A 21,127-nucleotide genomic window follows, 5' to 3' on the forward strand; every position below is an offset into this window, starting at 1 on the left:
AAGGAAAGGCTGGATCATGGAAGATAGAAGACAGGATGATGCAAGAGAAAAGGAAAATATTTCTTTGCCATGAAAGTTCATGGTGTAGAGTATCCAGGTCTGCAGATCCCTTCCTGTGCCGTGTACCAATGTATGATGGGTCCTGGATTGAGTTGCTTATGTCTGTAAGCCTCCATCTCTACATCAGTCAAATTAGCATAGGAGGTAAAATTAGCATTAGGAGGTAAATAAAATTAGCAATGTAGGGCTGGTCTTGTAAGCTGGAGGACTTGAGTTACAATATCATAACCCCTGTTTAAAAAAAAATGGAGTGATGTAATAGGTATGTGTAATCCCAGATCCAGGGAGGCAGAGATGGGAAGACAAGGCTCTCTGGCTAGCTAGCCTAGCCTACACTTTGAGTGTATGATGCTCCTGAACATGGAGATACCTATACTTGACACATGCCACTGGGTGCTTCCCATGTAGCGGACACCACACACTGCACTGTGTTACATGCTAGTAAAAAGGTAATGAATGGATTAAGAACAAGTCTGTGCACACAACAAATAAATAAAAATAAAGCTGTGATAAAAATTAATATAGTAAACACAATCTCTGAAAAATTTTCAGGAGAAGAAAGTATTGCAAGGATCCAAAGGGGTCCAGAAAGGAGACAGAGTGATGCAGAAGGGTCTATTTGAGGAACTGTGCCCATAGGGGGCCTCACTTAGGGGATGCCATTTAAGCAGAACCCTAAGTATGGTAAGGATGAGGCCATGCAAAGGTCTAAAAAGAGAGTTAACTGGAAAGGCAAAGGCTCGGAGTTGCTTGTGTTTGAGAGATCATCCTGGCAGGCCACTGGGGAGCATGGTGCAGACTGGCTGTACATGAGGTGGGAAAGGCAGACCAATTAGCACCTTGCCACCATGTGGGAAGGATTGAGGTTGCCTTCTGATTTTGATGGACAGACACTGGAGGCTGGAGTCAAGTGAGCCATATCTAATTTGTGTTTTGGTTATGGAACTCTGTGCTCTGCTAGAGACTAGGTCATGACGGAGGCAAGAGCAGAAGCAAGGGAAAGGATTAGCAGTTTTACAGTTGGATTAACAGCCACTGAAGGACTGAGCAACAGTGACAGGGGTGATGAAAAGTAGATAGACTCGGGGTATCGTTTAAGGGTCAAGCAGACACATCTCCCAGTGGGTTGTATGTAAAGGGAGATGGAGTGAGAGATGACCACTGGACATCTGGCCTGAGAAATCAGTTCTGGAGCAGAGATGCTTCCTGGGATGAATGCTCTAATTGGCTACTTCAAATAAGCAGATCTGTCCATTCTTCATGAGCCAAAGGATGGGGCTGTGGATGATCTGTCTGACTTTGGCATAGGGCAGTAGCAATGACAGTGACGAACCCACATGGTCGGATAAGGGAGTGGTTCTCAGTTAGAGGTCAACATCAGAGCCAAGGCTGTGAGTGTGGGGGATGCCCAGGAAGATGGGATGTGGGAAAAGGATAAAAGCAAAGCTTTCAGCTGAAATCCTGAAGATTCTCCCCAGTTCCATGATTTATTCTTCCCTTCCCCACTACCAAAAACAGGCAAGATCAAGTTCGTGGTAGGGAAGACCATTAGTAAGAAACCAACACACACACACACACACACACATACACACACACACATGCACACACACACAAACAGAGAGAGAGAGAGAGAGAGAGAGAGAGAGAGAGAGAGAGAGAGAGAGAGAGAGAGAGAGAGAGAGAGAAATTCCTATTATGAAATTTTTATGTTTGGTCAAAAAAATCTCAAACAAAATAGTCCCCCTACAGCCAAATTGGTGTAGTCTAACACAGCACCGCAGAGCTGCAGCCTTGATCCAAGCTTCTGATCAGGACTACACTTTGGTCAAACAGGATTGCCTTAATTTGCATGTATGTGCTTTGATTTGCGTGTGCCTGATTTGTATGACCCTTGTTTGTGTGCTAGAGATTACACAGCTGGAGATTTCATGCATAGCGTCTGTTTCTAAACACACAAAACTGCACACACACAGAAGCCAATCTAGATTTCCCTTGTGTTCATGGCTTAGATTACAGTCAAGAAGTTGCAGACAAACAAACTCACCCTAACAGGACAAGCACTTCTTTACAGCGGCTACACCCACCCCAGCCCATCACCTGATTGCTGGCAGCACACCATCACTGCCCAGACCACTTCTTGCTATCCACAGTCCTTCCCCACTAGCCATAGTAGACAGTGTTATTCTTTTCTGAGCAAGGCCCACACAGCAGCAACGAGAACACAACAAAGACCACAGATTACAGATCCATTTCTCATTTTCATATCAATTGGCAGAAATTATCTTTATTAGAAAAATGAAATTTCCTGTATTTACATTTTTACACTGTATGATGGGCACTTTCATTGCCCTGGGAGTTATGTACATATCAGTTTGCACACACATGTCAAATCCCATTCCTTAAAACAGTTGATAACACATTGAACAAAATTAAAAAGACATACTACAAGAAGACGACCATAGGATATACTTCCTCTATCATAGAAAGGTGTTAAGCAAACGTGTAATTTTGTAGCTATGCTTGGAAATATTTAATACAGTTATTAGCACTTCCTCATGCAGTGGATCAGAACATGACAGGTATAAACTGCTGTGACTGGTAGGTGAAGCTCTACTCCCAAGTGAAGACCACTGAGTGGAGCACACAGCTATCCTTGGGCTCCACCATACAAGACATCAGGCCAGTCCTGATGTGAGTTATAGACAGTGTTTCATGTAGCTGTGGATGGAAACCCTCTGCATATGAGTTCAATCCCACTCATACTGGGTTAAAGATAGACTCATAGGTAAACCCTTTATGGATAAGCTGTTTAATTCAATAACTCTCCTGTGGGCAATGGGTGGCTTGGACATTATGCGAGTCTCACAGCATGACTGGAAAATGAATAGTTTACCCTCTTTTACTGTCTGAGAAGGCCCTTATTTATGAGTTTTATGACCTATTTCTTATTCAAGCCACCAATTAACTCACTGAATTCTTCCTGATATTCAGCTTGAAATATCTAAGTACACATACATAAACATCCCAGTGCCATATAAACTATAATGAATTCTACCAATTTATTTGGCAAGTATATGCTCTTAAATATGTTTTATCAGGGGAATGAACAAGATTAACATTCAGACTTTGAAAACAACCATAAAAACATCTTTGGGGACCCTCCGGCTGGGAAAACATCTGACCCACATTTATTTTGTGATTATTTGTGTTTTTTAACGACCATGTTTCCTACATATTCCTAACTTAATATCTTCTTTGAAAAAAATTGTTCACTTAAATCCTTTCCAATGAAAAATTCAGAGTAACATGAATGTTAGAAATGCCAGTTTGATATTTCCAAATCCACCAAATTTTCAAAGATGGCTCAGATTTGCCACAAAATCATGTTTAATCTTCTGTTTCTGACATGGAATATTTCCCTAATGGTCATGGCCCCAGAGTTGTGTCTACAAACTTAATACATTTAAGATATTTTTTTAAAGGAAAATAGGTTTTAAAAGTCAATACCATTTCCTAATGTGAATTAGCCTGACCTGGAAGAGAAACAATTCAATATATCATACATGCTTAATGCAAAAACCTCCAATAAATTCAAAAGGCTGTGATTGTTTCTCACGGAAAAACAGACAATGTATTCTTATATTTCTGGACCTTCACTATTAGCTCAGTTATCAATAGTCTTTGATTTGAGCCCTTTAAAAGCTTGAAACAGCAAAATGTCAGATCAATGAGAAATATTGAAAATGCCAAAGACAAACTTACGCTAGTTGGAGAACAATTAACCTTATTAATTGAAAAGGCATCTGTGGTATTGGCTATGTGTTATGCTAATATCCTTTTGAAGGGTTTTAAATCCTTCCCAAAGGTGTGAAAGAGAATTAACTGGAAGAGGTTATGACCCAGGGCTACTGATAATGAGGAATGTTCTAGAATTTTCAAAATGCAGACTCATCGGTTTGCTGATATGGTACCTAGAAGGAATTGATGAGTGATAATTGCTTCTGTCTTGTTTATTCTTGAAGTCAGTTGACACCTGATTTGTGAAGTGAATCTGAGGAATGATTCCATCTTAAATAGTTTGGTTGTGGTTTGCTGGGGAATTGTGTGCTTTGAAATACAGCTCCAAAGTGGAGCTCTCAGCCCTGACGTTGGAGGCACTCCACTTTCTGCAGAGCTCAGCAGCCCTGGGAGAGACTCCCTGTCTCGTGCAGAAACACGTCATCTCAGAATAGCTATTAAATACTAGTAACCTCTGTGTTTTTGTTTTCATTTTTGAGACAGGGTCTCTTGTAGCCCAGGTTGGCTTCCAATTCACTATGTAGCACAGGTATAATCTTAAACTCATGATCCTCCTGCCTCTGCCTCCTGAGTGCTGGGATCCCAGGCATGTGCCACCACACCGTTTATGCTCGCAGTGCTGGGCACGGAACCCGGGCCTTATGTGCGCTGTACAAACACTCTTCTAATTGAGCTGTACCCCTAGGCCCACACTCCTCTATACTGAGGCTTTTGACTGTCGTAACGCTTGAAGGATGGAAACAACTGGAGAGTTATTCTCAGGAATTAAGCTAAGGGCATTTATACTGTGTTCAAAGACTCCCCAGAAGCACTTGGAGCAATGACTATATTTTTTTATGAAAATGTAACTCTGGAGCCTTTCAAAGCAATTTTCCTTGTGATCCCAGCTCAATCTTCTCATCTATAAAATGGGCCTAGTACACCCCACCTCACTGTAACTATAAATGCCAGAAAAGAAGTGTGGTTTAGAACACAGGTGGGAGGGATGCACAGATGGTACCTGTGTGCTTGGAAACAACACCTGCATGACATATTAGACACCATACCACTCCTGGCTCCTATAAAGTGCTACGGAAGGATCCCAATTCAACTCTTCCTTGGGATATTAACAAGTGTTGGCGTATCAACAATTATCCTGATACTAACGACCAGGAGTGCATCTCTAAGGCAATTTAACAAATGAAACAGACCAAGAAAAACAACAACAACAACAACAGCATTTTAATAGCTGGCCCTCAATCACCCTGATGACTAAAACACTCAATCATTTATACAAAACTATTCCCCATTCCCTGCCCTACCTCTGAACCTCATTCTGTCTGCCTGGTGAAGATAAACCAACACAGATGAGTAGGAGGATCAGTGAGTCTGCAAATAGCATCCTGTTTAGAAAGGGGTCATGGTGCTTAAGAGAGCTTTGATTGAGGACCACAAGGCAGTGTGTGCATGTGTGTGTGACTGTCTCCACACACCCGTGAAAGCATACTATGTACATATGTTTAATGGTACTAGCCCTGATGCCAACTGTTAAAGAAGAAAAGAGATTGGGAAAGGGATACTTAAGGTTAGGCACATGCTAAGTAGAGAAGGTAAATTTCTGAAGCGAAAATAAAAAATACAAAGGTTAATGCTGAGTGCAGGCATGGGGAGGAGAAGAGACATGAACAGTGTTCCAGGCTTGGAAGAGACTGTGAACAGAGGAAGGATCCCCAAGAGTTCTTGATATACCCCAAACCAGGCAACCTGGGTAGGGTACTTAGGGAAAATCCTGGGGACTTGAAATGAGCACATCTCTTTCTGCTTCTAGTCTACCTCCCTGTTGCTAGTGAGGCTTAGAACAATCTCAGCCTTAGTTTCCTCATCTGCAAAATGGGAAGAATAACACTTAACTTCTAGGTTAAACTCATTCAGTGTAGACATAGTTGGGTATTTCAAGATTCAGACGCTGACCCATGGTGCATACTTGTGATGAGCAGAAACTGTAGCATTCTCATATGCACAGAATGGCACATAGTGTGAAAGCATCTCCTTCCACACCCCTCCATCCCTCTGTCCTGCCAGAAACACACCCGGATTCCCTTCCTTCACACACGTGTCCTCTTTTTTTCCACTAGGGAACCTGACATTTCCTTTGCCATCTGTAACAGTAGGCACTTGGGACTCCACAAAGCACACTCTTACCCTCTCCCCTGACCCGTCCACACCCTGAGCTATCAAAAGTCTTTAAAGGCCATGAGCGACCCAGCTGGGAGAACTTTCTGTTCTTCTCCTCTTTCTTCTTTACACCATGGTCTATTTTTCCAAATCTCTGAAGGATTTTTCAACCCTTTTGAAGCATTTGAGGCTGATTTGGTAAGCCATGCAGGGCTGGCTAGAGCCAGAGCCAAGAGTGCTTGTGCAAAAAATAGGGAAGAATGAGTTTTTCACCTGTTCAGCTGCTCCCGTTTCCCCCTCATTGTCTCAGATACATCAAAGAAACCAAGGCCATTTCCAACGACCCCAACTGTACTTTCCACAATTCCTTAAAACTCAGGGAAGAACTTTTAAAAAAATGTTTGATTACAATATCAATTAATTTTGATCTTCTTACAACAGTGAAGTATCGAATTCTGATTTTCACTATTTAATCTATTTTTGTTGTATGGCCCTTGGTTATCTTTTGTATTTTGGAATTAACTTTTTAAAGCATGGACTACCTATAGGAAGAGATTTTACCTTCCATTCCGTTTGCAGCCCTTACTGCCCAGCTGGACTTCAGAGGAAACTGGCCCCTCGTCTAGTCCTATGGCCTGATCGGGGCCTCATGCACCAGCACAGCACAACCCCGGGCGCTGCCAGCTTTCTTCTTTGGTTTAGAGCTTTAAACTAGATCCTTTGTAGATTTTCTCTAGAGGATAGGCTCCCCAGGAAAGACCCTCTCTTCCTCAGGACCGTGAGAGAGTGAGGGATTGCAAAGGAGCTTCAAGAGAAACCAAATTCAGAGAGTCATGCTTGGATCTGCAAAGAGCAAGAGGCAAAGAAAGCCAGGGCAGTTCTGAGTTTCTCTGGCTCTTATTCCAAAGGGACCCATGGGGAGTGTCTTCCTAAAAGAAACCTAGAGATATGTTAGCTTAGTAAAGGGTGCCAAGCCAGAAATCAGACCACAGAGTCTTGGGTTCCAGCCCCAACTCCGATGCTTTCTGATTTTACCTTAGACAGATCACTACTGTCCCTTAGACTACCTTAGACAGTCGCTTGTCCCCTTTCCCTGAAATCTTGGTGTCATTCCACAAAATCCATTTAATCTAAGATCCTTCTGGACAGGCATCTTGTACTTCTATACTGATAGCACTGCTAGGCACAGAACAAGCCAAGAGAGGGAAGAAATTTAAATAGCAAATCTATGTCTTTTGATGGGTTTACAAAAGTCACATGTAAGTCCATATCAGCATCATATTCAAAAATGAATGTAAGCAGCATATATTGCACACGCCTAGCTCCAGAATTTTGTTTCTTAAGGGGCCAAGAACATCAATGCTCAAAGCCCCTTGAGCCCTGTCATCCTTCCTAGAGCTGATACTTAAAAAAATATAATGCCCTCTCTACATAAATACCCTCCTATCAAAATAATCAGAATGGGTTTTCTGTGTGTTCACGCCATCACCACCACTTAATTTTTAACATAAACTTTACAATATGTACAGCTTTGTTTGGATAATACACTTAAGTGTGAATTGTAGAAACCAAGCATGTATAATATACACATGTGTACATGAGCAACTGTATTCACAGGAGTGCATTTGATCATCTCTGATCTGTATCAAGCTGACCTCGTCAGAGACAATTAGAGATGAACACAGTACAAAGGAAAATGGCTGACTGGAAAACGGCAACTCCGCATTGGAAAACCTTTCAAGTAGAGACCCATAAACTCCCAAATGAGTGCTTCTGATCCTGTTCAACCAACAGAAGAGGGAGGGCACACAGACAGGCCAAATTTTGACTCAAGTGTAAATGAACAGTGCTTTTGGAAGGAAGGCCTCTTTTCTTTTAACCTTGAATTACTATTAAATACTGACTGATAAATTTGGCTTCTTCAGGCTTAAGCTCTATTTCTTGAAGTCCAGTTAAGTCTATTACAGCCAAGGGTAATACCAACCAGCTCCATCTTGAAACAGTTTATATCCTTTTCTTGAGGATTCACACACAACAGCTCCACACAAAGAAACAGTACAGGAATGTGCATCATGCTAATGGGTACATTCAGCTCCTCTGACGGAGATTTCCGTTTCTCACATTGGTATTTATTTAGGTCTTAAGCCACAAGGGACTTCAGTGCAAGGTATTTATTTATATGACAAGCAATTATTAAAGCTGCACTTTTTAGGTTTAAGGGTGATAAATTTTTAATCACCATTTAATTAACACCAACTTTCGTTTTCTTTTTCATTAGCAATTCTATTTGCAAAGAATTCGGGGCATTTGTCATTTCCTGAGAAGGATGCAGAATTTTAAATACACATCAGCGGTAGACACATCAAATAGAATAAACAACATGAGACTGTGTGACTACCATGGATCTTTTGACTAATTAACTGCCTTAGCTAAAGTCCCATTTAAATGAAACTATTTCATTTGTAAACAAGGTGTAATTTTCCTTTTCTCTCCCCAGAAAATAAGTGTGAATTGATGGGATGGTTTTTTGCTGAAATGGATAGATTTTAATGTTTCCACGAGAAAGCTAAATATTAAATCTTCTCACGTATCTTTTGAGGCAGGGAGCAGGAAACCCAGAGCGTGGCAGTCACTATTTAGATTGCTACAATAATGCAGAGGACAGAGCAGGAGCTAGCGGTGAGCTATCACCCCTGCCCTCAGGCAGGTATGACTGGCAGGAAGACAGATCACTGGGGACTTGCCTTCTTGCAGCATTGAAGCCAGAAGCGGCATCAAACTTACAGGTCTAAGGGTGACAGAACTGTTTCCCAGAGCTCTGAGGTTTGGCAGGGTGGGGGTCATGCCCTGGAAATTGTTCTTACACAGGATGTGGAAGCCTGGCTATTTGCATTCAGGTACTTCCATCTGAAGAACAGCTTGGTGTTTTCCAAAATGGGCCAACCAACCAAAGCTGCTGAGATGCCAGGCTGCAGGAAACTGCCCTGACTTACTCCAGGAGAAGGCCAGACAGTTGGGTTCAGGGACGCTGGCTTCTTAGCACCCGTGAGCCTAAGGGCTTGGAGCTTGGGTTTTGCTCAGGGACCCTCTAACTGATACAGAGTCCAGGCAGGGCTTCCTGTCCAGTCCTCACCACCTCCTACTGTATGTTCCAGCTGCCACTCCTCATGTTAGTTTTCCAAAGAATGGTACTCACTTGGATTACCTTCAAACAGGTCCACATGATTACCCTTCAATTGGAAACTGACCATCTCATATTCTTCTCTGAAATCATCACATGTAAGAGTTAGTGAATTAGTGGAGGAGAAAAAAACATGTTTACCGCACAGCCCCTAACGACCAATGTTTACTTATATCTTGGTGTTAAAACAATTGTATTCTTTCCTATTACATGATTGGTTCTTCTAAAAGCCTCATTTTAATTCCTTTTGTATGGGGTTAATAGCAGAAATGCTCTCTGGATTTTCTCGAGAAGGTTTTGATGAGGCTGTAGGAGTGTAATTGTGGTCTCATTGGACTGCTGTAGCACTCAGCGCCCCCTGGGCTTTGAGGACAATACAGGAAGCAGAGAGCTCTTGGGATTTATGGCGAGTCAGTACTCCATATTGTGAGGAAACTTAACATCACTTCTGTGAGGACATGGCAGTGGCCCTAGCAGAAGGGAGACCAGTCTGGGATGCAACAGGGAGCCAAAGTGAAGGAGTTTACAGTCACTGAAGCCGAAATTTAAGATCAGAAACCGGGGAGACTGTTCCAGGTTCCCTAATGCAGACTTCTCCATCTCTGGGACGCGGGGGAGGAAGGACGCTGGATCCATGGGATAAAATGTGACTTTGTCAACTTTTAGCTCTGCCTCAACCCTTTCTGTGTCCTGCAGACAAGAGGAGACATGCTCCTGCCCACTCCCCTCTGCCACCGCATCACTGGCACTCTGGCTTATGGCATCACTTTTTGTCATTACTGCAGATCGAGTGACCTTTTCCACTGCCAGCTCCGTTTGAAGCATCTTCAAGCTCTATGACCACCTTCCCCTCTCCCGCTCAACTACAGGACAACACCAGCTACAAAACAGAACACCCCATGAGGAAAAGAAACAGGATGAAGCTTCAACCCACGGTGCTGCCCTTTTCTCCAAGAACCCAAATCAAAATTTGGTAAAAAGAAAAACAGGAAATGGTGAGTCTCTTTCATAGCAGCAAGACACCAGACTGGCTCAATCTCGTGCAAAATACCATCGCTGGCTAGCCCAGCTATTTCCAAGACGATACTGCATTGAAAATATAATAATTGATAGAAAGGAACCATATAAAATATTTAATTCATATTATTTGCTGTTTTGTGATATATCCTTGTCTAATAAATATCATAACTACCTTTTGGATCTTTATAAAAAAATGTGGCAGAAATTTATGTACTAAGAAATTTTCCATGCATGAATATTTCCCTCACTCTGTCCAATTTTTTAAAAATAATGAGTATCTGTTCTATCATATACGCACAGGCTTGAGTGGGCCAGGACTAGGACAATGCAGGTGACTCAGGAAAGACAAATGCACTGAAGACTTCTCATCTGTCTCTGTTGGTGCTGGGGAAATGGTCCGCCTCTGAGAAGGTGCATCTTTCAGAGGAGAGAAATCCCTCGTCTTACTGAGTTTATCCATAGCTGGGAGGGTGCTCAGTGTATATGCACAAGTGGCTTTAATGTCTGAAGGCTTTTGATTTGAGGAGGTTTGTATAGAAATAAGTGTCTAATAGAGTTTCCTGACATTAAGGAAGATAAATGTAAAACCATGCTAGCCTTGGGCACACAGATGGCATGGTACTTCTTACAGATTACACATGGCTGCTGGCACATGTCACCACATTAACAACTCTAGGAACACAACACACAGCTAATTAGACACCATCATGGCTGTTGGGGGACAGAACAAGTTACAATTACTCTGGGAGGGATCGGGTAAGAGATACTATACAACCCTGAGTCATCACCAGAAGGGAGGAAATGCAAACTTACTTACATAAGAGTCTTCAAGATAAACTACAACGGCCACTATGTCATAGACAGAGGATCCACACCTACATATCGAAGACATAAATGTGTTTATGCAGCTCCGAACAAGACCATTGAAGCTGAGGGTGAGAGATACACAAACATTAACATCCAAAGAGATTCTTATAGCTCTCCACCTGAGAGTCCCTGTGGCTATTTTTTCCAGATGTGTCTTGGGGACAGACTACAATGAAAGTAGCATACATACAACGAACACACGGATTTGCTATTCTTTGGGGGGAACCTGGAGTTCGTGGGGGCTGAGCCAGGGTTGTAATGGAAGGCATAACAAGGAAGCTGAGAACTGTTACAAGCCAAACTTCTTAATCCTTGCACATGTCAATCTTACTACAGTGCAAATGCATTCTTAACTGTCTTATTGTCTGTGTCAGACTTAACATGCATACCATATTGCTTATTCTGTATTAGAGAAATGGTGAGGCATTTCTGATGGGGAAGTTACATGGTGGATTGATCTTCATGGAATTTGGAATATAGGCAATCACAATATCACTGTCACCATCCGATGCACCATTATTGCCACCATACCCAGTCGGCATGTCTGGGAGACTTGCTCATATTCATTTATTTGTTTTTGGTTAAGGATTCACCTATCTGGTATGTGCTGAGTACAGCACATACCTCACAAGATTCCTTGAGTGAAAGATTATGGCATGGAGCCATGTGCAAAAGAGCCAACAAAAAAGTACCTCCCTAAATCCTCTTCCTCCTAGTAGGGTGCTATGGGACATCCAACATTTACCCTCCAGAACGTTGGCCATTCCATGTTTCCTTATAGATAAACACTGATGGAAGATTTTAGACATCAGATTCGATACTAGGCATTTTCTTATACACGCGTCTATTGCTGCAGGAATTTAAAACCCTGGGGGTAGAGTACATGTTATTCTTATTTGCAGCATAAGGCATAACATGCTCTGAAATGTACACATCACTGTGGCCCCGACTGTCCCTGGAGCAATACGATGCTGTTGACCTCAAGGATGACCGAAGATAGCTGTCATTTACTGCCTGTGAGGGCAAAGAGTGTTTGTAAGGGTCCGAGGGACATCTCCCAATAACTAAGCGTTGGTCATCCCCATACGTGTGGAGGAAAGGATTATCAGAGGTGTGGTCTGGCAAGAGAGACTTGCTTCTCTTGCTGTCCTCCAGACCTTGGGGGAAGAGGGAGCTTTTGTTCCCCGAGAGTTTGCTTGAGGGAACACTGAACAGGCTCCCATATAAGTTGCCCTCCAGTAGCCGTTCTCTGTCCTTGAGGCTTATGCTCCGGGAGGGCCTGCTGAGGTCTAGCTCCCTGGGTTTGTCCAGAATGTTATCATAGGAGTGCTGTCGGTTAATCCTTAGCTTGTTCTTCTGGAACTGGAGGGCATTGTTCTGGGACCAGTCCTGCTGGTAGACCTCCTCCTGAGTAGCTGGGTTACCTGTCTCCTGAAGCATCTGGTCTTCATCAATGTCATAGAGGTTCCCCATCCGCAGACAGGCATCACACTTGAAAGGAGACCTCATGGTAAAGTGGCCTGAGTAGGTGGGCAGGTTGGAAAGGCAGCTTCTGCAGTGTGTGGAGTTCTGCCGATATCGATCACTGCCCTCACTGTGTGGGGAACCCTTGTCTTTTAAGGTAAAATGCTTGGCATAGAGTTTATATTGGTCATTGTTGGGAAGTCCATCTTCACTGTGTAACGGGTTCCTGTTCATGGGCAGAGTGGAGTCTCCCTTACGGAAGTTCTCATTGTGGTCTTGGTAGGGATCTGGGAAGCCCACATTCTCAGGAAGGGCTATGTTCTCAACAAACTGTGGAGGATCCAAGTGGAAACTGGGCTCTTTCTCACCATCGATGGTGTAGATCTTATCCCTGGGAGAGCTTGCTTTGGTTTTCATGTAGGTACGTTCAACCTCACTACAATCCTTGGGGTATTTGGAGGCCATTGACCTTTTGAAGTTATCCTTGGTCTTGTGGTTCTTATTGTTATCTGTCTCCCTGTGGCATGTGGCCCGGCTTGAAGTTTCTGAAATGTCAGAGTGGGCTACCTCTTCTGGAAGATACCTAGGACTCTTTAGGGAGTGGGTCCTATTCTCTACAGTCTTTTCATCCCTCTGCGAGACTGGGTTCTGGTTCAGAGAATCCTGGCGTAGAGACTCCATGGATTTCTTCCAAAGCTGCCGTGGTCGGGAGTTCCCTTTGGATTCAGTGCTGACAGCCACCTCCACTGTGTTAGGGTTGGACTCATTGAGAGTGAGAGGATGCTGTCCTTGGAACACATAGTTACTGAGGTTATCTTTGTGCCTATTGGCCACAAATGTTTGGAGTTCATTCATGTTGTCCCCAAATATGCTGTCCTTCCCCTGAAAGGACCTGTTGTCTGAATATATTAAATTCCCCTTGTCTGAAACCATGTCCACAATAAGTGACCCTCTTTGGATGAAGTCAGTAGCTCTTTTGGGTGAGTCCATTCTTGAGGAGTTCATGTTGGACATGTTGGAGATGTTCTTGGCTGACCGAAGAAGCTTTAACATGTTGCTCTGTGACCCAGTCAGATTGAAATCTGGAGACTTCTTCTTTTCTTCAATGTGCACACCATGGATGCAACTGTAGATGCCCTGTGAGTAAGGAACACAAAACACACATCAACAGAAGACACTAGTATGAAACCACTTGCCCATCAGAACTTTACCTGCAAAGGTGAATTACAGATTTCTTGTGGGAGTCATGGAGAGATTGAAATTCATTCTGAATCCTGATTATCCTGATTATCTTACTTCAATAGGTAAGACAAGTTGTATTGTACCAGTGCTGTGTAACTATTTATTCAGCATTGAAACATTCTATGAAGACTCAGGTAGTAAGCACAACTCATAAGTTTCAGAAAGCTCCTGAAACTTCCGTGATTCACAAGATTTCACCCAGATAATATAAGCAGTAACATTGGCAGGGAGAGAAGACTCCATGACCATTAGAGCTGAGAGACTCTTGCAGGTAGACCATTGGAGCTACCTGCAAGTCAGCAGGAAGCTCCAGTAATGAAATTAGCTGCTCTGCCATTGGCAGGAGAAGGACTCTTTTCTCATGCTGCTGTAGTAGCTAGAACATCAATAATCTTTGGATTTGCTTTCTTCTCCCCATATCCAGATTTTGGCCACCATACCTAATGCAAGCAATTGGATCAAATTTGTTAAATTTGATCTGCCTCCTCTTAAGATTGCCAGGAAACCATCCCAAGAAATGGATTCATGAGGCAGATCTGTTGCTGACTTTGGCATAAAGTAGCAAGAAGTTTGTGCCATGTAACTCTGAACATGGCTTTACTGACCCCCATGGTTGCATCAAACATAACCCAAGAGGGATGCTCTCAGAACTGTGAAGTCTTAATTCACCTGGACAGCTGCACTTACTGTACGAAGACAGTCTCCAGCCTCACAAAAACGCTGCACACAACACATGACCGTCTCATGTTCAAGCAGCCTTTGCCGAGATTGTGGCAACCTAAGCTTTGTGGTTAAGATCCAGAGCCCAGGGGCTAACACTGCACCAACTTCCTTCTTCCTTCTTTTCTTTTCTCTCCTCCCTTTTCCTCCCTCTCTCCCTTCCTCTCCCTTCTTCTGCTTTCTCCTTTCTTCCATTCCCTCCCTCATTCTATCCCTCTTTTCCATCTCATTCTTGGTCTCCCCTTACTGTCATCTTTCCCTTTTCTACCCCTTCATCTTCTCATCCTTTCTTTCCCTTTCCCTCCTTCTGCTCTTCCCTCTCCCCCAGAGTCCTTCCCTCCCTTCCTTCCCTTCTGTCCCCCTTTCTTCCATTCTTGGCCTCTCTTTCCCTCCCTCCAACCTTCCCTCCCCTCCCTTCCTTCTCTTCCTTCTCTCTTTGCCTCTCTCCTCCCTCCCTCCCTCCCTTCCCTCCTTCCATCCACATTATCTTTAGTCTCCTCTATCACGAGCAGTTAGTTGGCTATTGATCCTGCCACAAACCACACTTCTCCCCTTGCACTAACAATGCTAGAACACTCAGACTGTGGGCATAAGAATCATACAATTATGCCATGTGTTTCATAGAATCTGGCACATTAGTCAACCCTTAATCAGTCATACAATATAGTCTTACACGTAATCTAGAGGAACTCTGCACTGATGGGCGAAAAACTGATGTTTCCTCTATGTCAGAGTCAGGTGGGGTCCTTGTCTCCTCTCTTTGTTGTATTATGAAATATATAGTCTTATTTTTTTTCTAAATCTGCAACTTTATTCTAACAAGCTCCTGCCCTCCCTCAAGAGAACCTATAGACTTCTCTGCACCTGTTACCACTGTGCAATGAGCTCCCCTGCTGCCTTGAACTGCTGGCTGTGCTCCCCTAAACTGCTGGCTGTGCACCCCTAAACTGCTTTCTGTGCTCCCCTGCCATCTTAAACTGATGGCTGTGCTCCCCTGCCATCTTGAACTGCTGGCCGTGCTCCTCTGCTGTGCTCCCCTGCCATGCTCCCTGCCTCCTTGAAATGCAGGCTGTGTTTGGAGGAGGCTCACAGCATGGCCAGAGCTGGACTGTGCTACAGGAGATGGTTGGGCTGTAGCTTCTCCTTCCTGGTTCCCCTGGGACTGGTAAAACACAGCTAAAGCAATTGATCTTCCTAGGGGGGCCAAGGAAGGGAAGAGATGTCATAGGCCGAAGCTGTTTCCACAACAGCTTCCTCTATTTGGGTCAATCCATTTTCCCAATAGGCTGTTCAGGAGGGGGGATACATATTCCAGTATAACAGAATGAGTCGGAGATTGCTGGGTGTGGCCTCAAATCTCTCACCTTCTGGTTAGTGAGGCTGGCTCCTGTGGAGCTCATTGAGGCCCTGGCTAGAGCTTCTCCCTTTGTTAGTTAGCGTTCTCTCTTGCCCTCTGTTACTCACAGATTCTGAATACCTTCTATGGGTTATGGAAATGAGGGTACCCTCTTAGTGTTCCTGGTGGGCTACATGTCTCCTGGTCAACCGGCTTTGCTTCTCAGAGCTCCTGACTTCTGAAAACACGCTCAGTTGAGCAAGGGTTCTACAGCCCTCCTTGGTCCCATTCATCCTGGGCTAGTCCTGATGGTGTCAAGCTTCTGCTGGTCTTGACGGCCAGTTAGTAGGAAGCATCTTTCATTCTCTAAGTGCCCCCTTGGAGCACAGTGGGAAGGCATCACAGCCCCCACCCCTTGGCTTCTGTTTTACTAAGCCTCTTATTGCTCGCACTTCAAGAGACGGTCAAGGTGAGTTTTGACTGGAGATAGCAAGAATCTTTTACTCTTTTTTCCATAAATGGTGTGTGTCGGGGGAGGAACACTTTGGAGAGAAAACTAACATTAAGACCATCCCACAGATTGGAAGGTGGATTTGTCTAAGTCATAAAAATATGACAAGGGACAGTCATTGTAGAAGCTTGGTTCCAGTGTTTAATAAATGTCTCATTTGAGCTATTATATTTCCCTTGACAGTACCAGGAATGTATGTGTTCCAGGTTGGCATCCATATTGCATCTCCAGGAGCTCTCCAGAGACACTGAGCCTGCAAAGAGAGCTGCATGTGTTTACTGTATGGTGATTGTTTTACTGTGGGCTGCACGGTGAGTGTCTTGAAAGAACTGGCAATTAGGAAATGTATTCTCTGTGCAGCAGATACCTGCCTTGGGAGACTTCAGAGCATCACAGATCAGCATCCTTAGAAAGAAGCCCACACTCTGAATTTGACTACTAATGTATGTGACCCAACTCTGTATACAGGGTGTGTGTGTGTGTGTGTGTGTGTGTGTGTGTGTGTGTGTGTGTGTGTGTGAGAGAGAGAGAGAGAGAGAGAGAGAGAGAGAGAGAGAGAGAGAGAGAGAGTACACTCATGTCCATGATCACATAACTATTCACACGTGTGTGAAGCCAAAAGACAAACATGGTGTTGCTCCTTGGGAGTTGTTATTTCCTCAGTGCCTCCCATTTATGGCCTGATGGATAAAGTGCAAGCAAACTTGTTGTTTCAGGGAAATAGGATGAAAGTTTTTAAAAGCCCTATTTTAAGCTTTGAGGCCCCAGTTTCCTCATCCACAGAATGGGTGTGATCATATTAACCTCAGGGGGTTTCACAATGAGACAAGAAAGAAAACATGTCTGGCTCTGACCATCATCCACACAGTAAGTGCACCTTGCCATGTCTGGCAGTCCTCCACTGTAGGCTTTTTTACATCAATCAGCATTAGGGGCTGAACCTTCTATGTGTTTTCATAGTAAAGAAAGGAGGTAGGGAAATAATGGGACGTCCTTATTCATACTCATCAGGCTGCTCTGATTTAGAAGACAAATAATATTGGAGGAGGAGAGCCTCTGCCCTAGTGGACTCCCTGAAGCCTTCAGGATGCATCAGTCATGGCTGGGCATCCCCCTCTGCCCTGGAGGGCAAGAAAGTTCAAATTCTACTGACAAAGCTTCACCTGCACTCCATAGTCCTCTCCATTTCCATCCCTAGGATGCTGGGATAGAGATGCCGGACTCAGTTCATTTTTCACAATGATGATCCTACCAACTTGGCTGTCTGTTCCAAAAAGAAGCTAGATTTACAAGCAAATGCAACAGTGTGCATTTGCTTAACATGATCCCAGAACCATTTGGATATGAAAAGCTTTTAGTAATTGGCTGGAAGAATTAGTTTAATGTTGGCATACTTCCTAGCTATATGCATGCATGTTGTTATTTTTAAGCAATCTGTGTGTTTAGATGCCATCAAGCTAATTAGGAAATATGTATTTGCACAGAACCCAAGTCAAGTGTAATTGAATGGAGAAAATAAATCCTTCTCACAAAGCTAATGTGTACCTTTTGAATCTCCAAAGTTCTCAAAATCACCTCATGCTAAGAAAACACAAATTCATTTTAAGCTTATTATTTCATTTCCCCCAATAAAGATCAGTATATAAAACTAACTGTTGTTACCACTAAAATGGGAAGATGAAAGAAACAGTTAGATAAATTAAGGAAGGATATATGATAGATGATAGAAAGATAGCTAACTAGATGATAGAAAATAGATCGATGACAGATACATGGTGATAAGTATTAAATAGACTGATACACTGATAATTGATGGCAGATAGATGATAGATTGATATATGACAGATGACAGAGATACATGGACATATATACATATATAGAGTAGATAGATAGATAGATAGACAATAAATCACTGATAGATGATAGATATATAGATGATGGATAAATAGATGTCATATAGACTGATAAATGATAGTTGATTGATAGGTGATAGAGATGGATGAATAAACATATAAAAGGATAAAAGATAACTGATAAATTGGCAGGTGATAGAGAAATGAAAGATACATAGATGATGATGGCGATGATAGATTAATTATAGATAAATAGAGATTGAGATAGACAGATAATATATAGACGATCTGGTAGATATTAAAATGTCTCAGCAATATGTAATATGTTAATATGTGCCTGATTCTCTGAAAGCCCTGTGTTGTTCTGGACCCGCCTGCTGTACTGGGAAGGAGCCGCTTGGGGTACTGACCCTGCTGATGGAGAAGAGCAGCCCGGGCCGGTCAGAGCACACGCCAGTGAAGCAGAAACGCAGCTTCCAGTAGAAGAGGTGCTCCCAGATGAAGGTGATGAGGCTGAGGGCCATAGCTGCAGCCAGCATGTAGAACACGCCCGCCATGTTGTCGATGTCCAGCTGGCTGCTCATCACCTCATTCTTCTCATTGTGGCAGATGCCTGTAAGCCACAGTGTCTCCAGTTCCTCCATCTCACCTGCACAGAACACAACACCAACTGGCAGTGAAGACCTTCTGTAGGCACTTCTGAGTTGGAAACAGGTACATACATGACTTACAATTGCGTGACCTTAAGGTAAGTTACTGAGCTTGGCTGACCTTTGGCTGCTCAGTTGAGGGTAACACCTCCCTGCTACCATTATGGACATGATTAAATTAGATGTTATTTACAGTGTGATGAATTTGGCAGCACCTGGTATAGTTTTAATCATGGTTGCAGCCTCCCCATTATTTTCTTTGTCCTCTATACACCCCAAAACCCCATCCACCCAAGCTCATGCGGGATAGGCATGATGCAGTGGAAAGATTTAACCTCCAAACCCCTCACTTCCATGAATAATGTGTATAGCAAGAGTGCATACTCCAGGGAGTTGTGGCTAGGGTCAGTTGAGTCTGGTTCACATCAAGTCTCATAAACAATAGCTTGTGCTACTATTGATTGTAAGGAGGAAGACGCCTGGAACCATGCCTGACAGATGGTGGACCTCAGCTATATCAGTTTCTTCTTTCTCAAACCACTTTCACCAAACCACTCCAAAAAACTCACTCACAAGTAATGAGCATAAGATGCTAAACATTAGCGGAAGAAAGACATCTTAGCTCTGAATGGCCCCTTGCAAAGCAAACATCTTCTTCACTTCAACAGGCAACTAAGGAAACAGGTGTACTTTTCATTTGGAATGAAAAGGAGGCACACCTTATACTATTTCTTCTCTGCATGTTATCCAGTCCCCATTGAAGATCAAATTCCAGGATCTCAATGTCTAGTAATTACACCAACCATCTACAGTTTACTAAGCACTGGCATTTACTCCATGAATCAGTCTTAAGAATTCTCTCTCAGGGACATTAATCATCACAGAAAACTTATATGGTAAATGCAAATCATGACTCCATTGTGTATGTATGTAGCTGATGTCTAAGCTGAGTAGGAAGTATCTGATGGAAAATGAAGGGATGATTTTAAAAGTTCGTGCTGCCTCTATGTTATCGTTATGGGCTTCAAGTGAATCTTGTTTTGAAGTTTTGTGAAATCAGTGTATAATCACCTCTGTTTTTCTCTCATTTTTGAATGCAAGCTGGTGGTGGTATTTCCTGGGCCTTGTGGTGATGTTCAGTTTTCCTCAGATCTGAACTGCTGTCGTGGGGTCAGGGGTCTGCTCACTGCCATTTGCCGGCTTCACACTCTCTATTTTCTCTCTTCCTTTTGACTTTGGTGTAGAATCTACATGTGGATTTGCTTTATTTATTGAGCTTTTGGTCTCGGTGTGATTGCTCCATCTGATGACTCTCAGCTTTAGTTCTGGGGGAAATGTTCTCACCTCAGGCAAGTGAGATGACTCGGCATGTAAGGGTACTTGCTGCCAAGCCTGAGATCCGAGTTTGATTCCTGGGATTCACATAGTGAAAAGAGAGAACAGACTCCTGAAAGTTGTCCTCTGACTTCCATGTGTGTGCCTGACATGTCTTACTCATGTACACATATATAAATATTAAAAAATAAAAATTTCGTCTATTATTGCTTTAAATATTAACTCCCCCATTTTAATATTTTTAAATAAATCATACCTCTCTGTAACTCTTCCCAAACTTTGGCAACTACTGATCTATGGTGTTGTCTTTTCCAGTGTCACGTAGTTGGAAGTATTTCAGACTGGCTTCTTTCACTGCATAATAAGCCTTGCAAGGCTTCCTTGTCTCCTTATTACTGAGTTCCACATCTGGATACAGCTTGCTTATCTGTTCACCTGTAGATGTTGATGTTGGTTCTTTCCAAATTTGCACCGTGACAAATAAAGCCACTACAGACATTGATTAGTGAAGATGTTTATGTGGATATTTTTGACTTATTTGGTTAAAATATCTAGAGAAATTTTGTGAAATTCTCTGGATTATATGGTAAAGAAATGCTGAGTTTTCTAGGAAACTGCCCAAACTGACAGTACCGTTTGTATCCCATGTACACACTGGACTTGGATAGTTTTGTCAGGTTTGTGCAGGACTTTGCTCTTTTCCTAGCTGACAGTGCTGCCTGGATGCTGTAATTAGCAATTGCCTGATGACCTGTAATACTCATTTTGTCCTGAAAATTGTAACAAAGAGTGTTGTCAGTCTACCCTTTAAGTTATTAATCTTGTTTTCATATTTATTTATCTTTGTGTGCTGGAACAGGTTGATCCATACAAAGATTCATTCTCTAGCTCATTTGTTCTCTAATTGGTAATATTTCACTTTATGCTTCCATTTTA

General features: G+C 42.9%; 1 protein-coding gene across 1 annotated transcript in view; it reads right to left on the reverse strand.

The window, feature by feature from the left end:
• Positions 1–2,324: 2,324 nt before the first annotated feature.
• Grin2a (glutamate ionotropic receptor NMDA type subunit 2A) overlaps positions 2,325–21,127 on the reverse strand; it is a 445,644-nt gene continuing 426,841 nt past the window's right edge. The window contains exons 13-14 of the mRNA XM_052759440.1: positions 18,617–18,855; positions 2,325–13,681 (exon numbers count right to left, since the gene is read on the reverse strand). Of these exons, the coding sequence (XP_052615400.1) occupies positions 11,882–13,681; positions 18,617–18,855 (2,039 nt within the window). The 3' untranslated portion in view covers positions 2,325–11,881. The remainder of the gene's footprint in view (positions 13,682–18,616; positions 18,856–21,127) is intronic.

This window comes from Peromyscus californicus, unplaced genomic scaffold (assembly GCF_007827085.1).
Source record: "Peromyscus californicus insignis strain IS unplaced genomic scaffold, ASM782708v3 Scaffold_3__1_contigs__length_106647218, whole genome shotgun sequence".
NCBI lineage: Eukaryota > Metazoa > Chordata > Mammalia > Rodentia > Cricetidae > Peromyscus > Peromyscus californicus.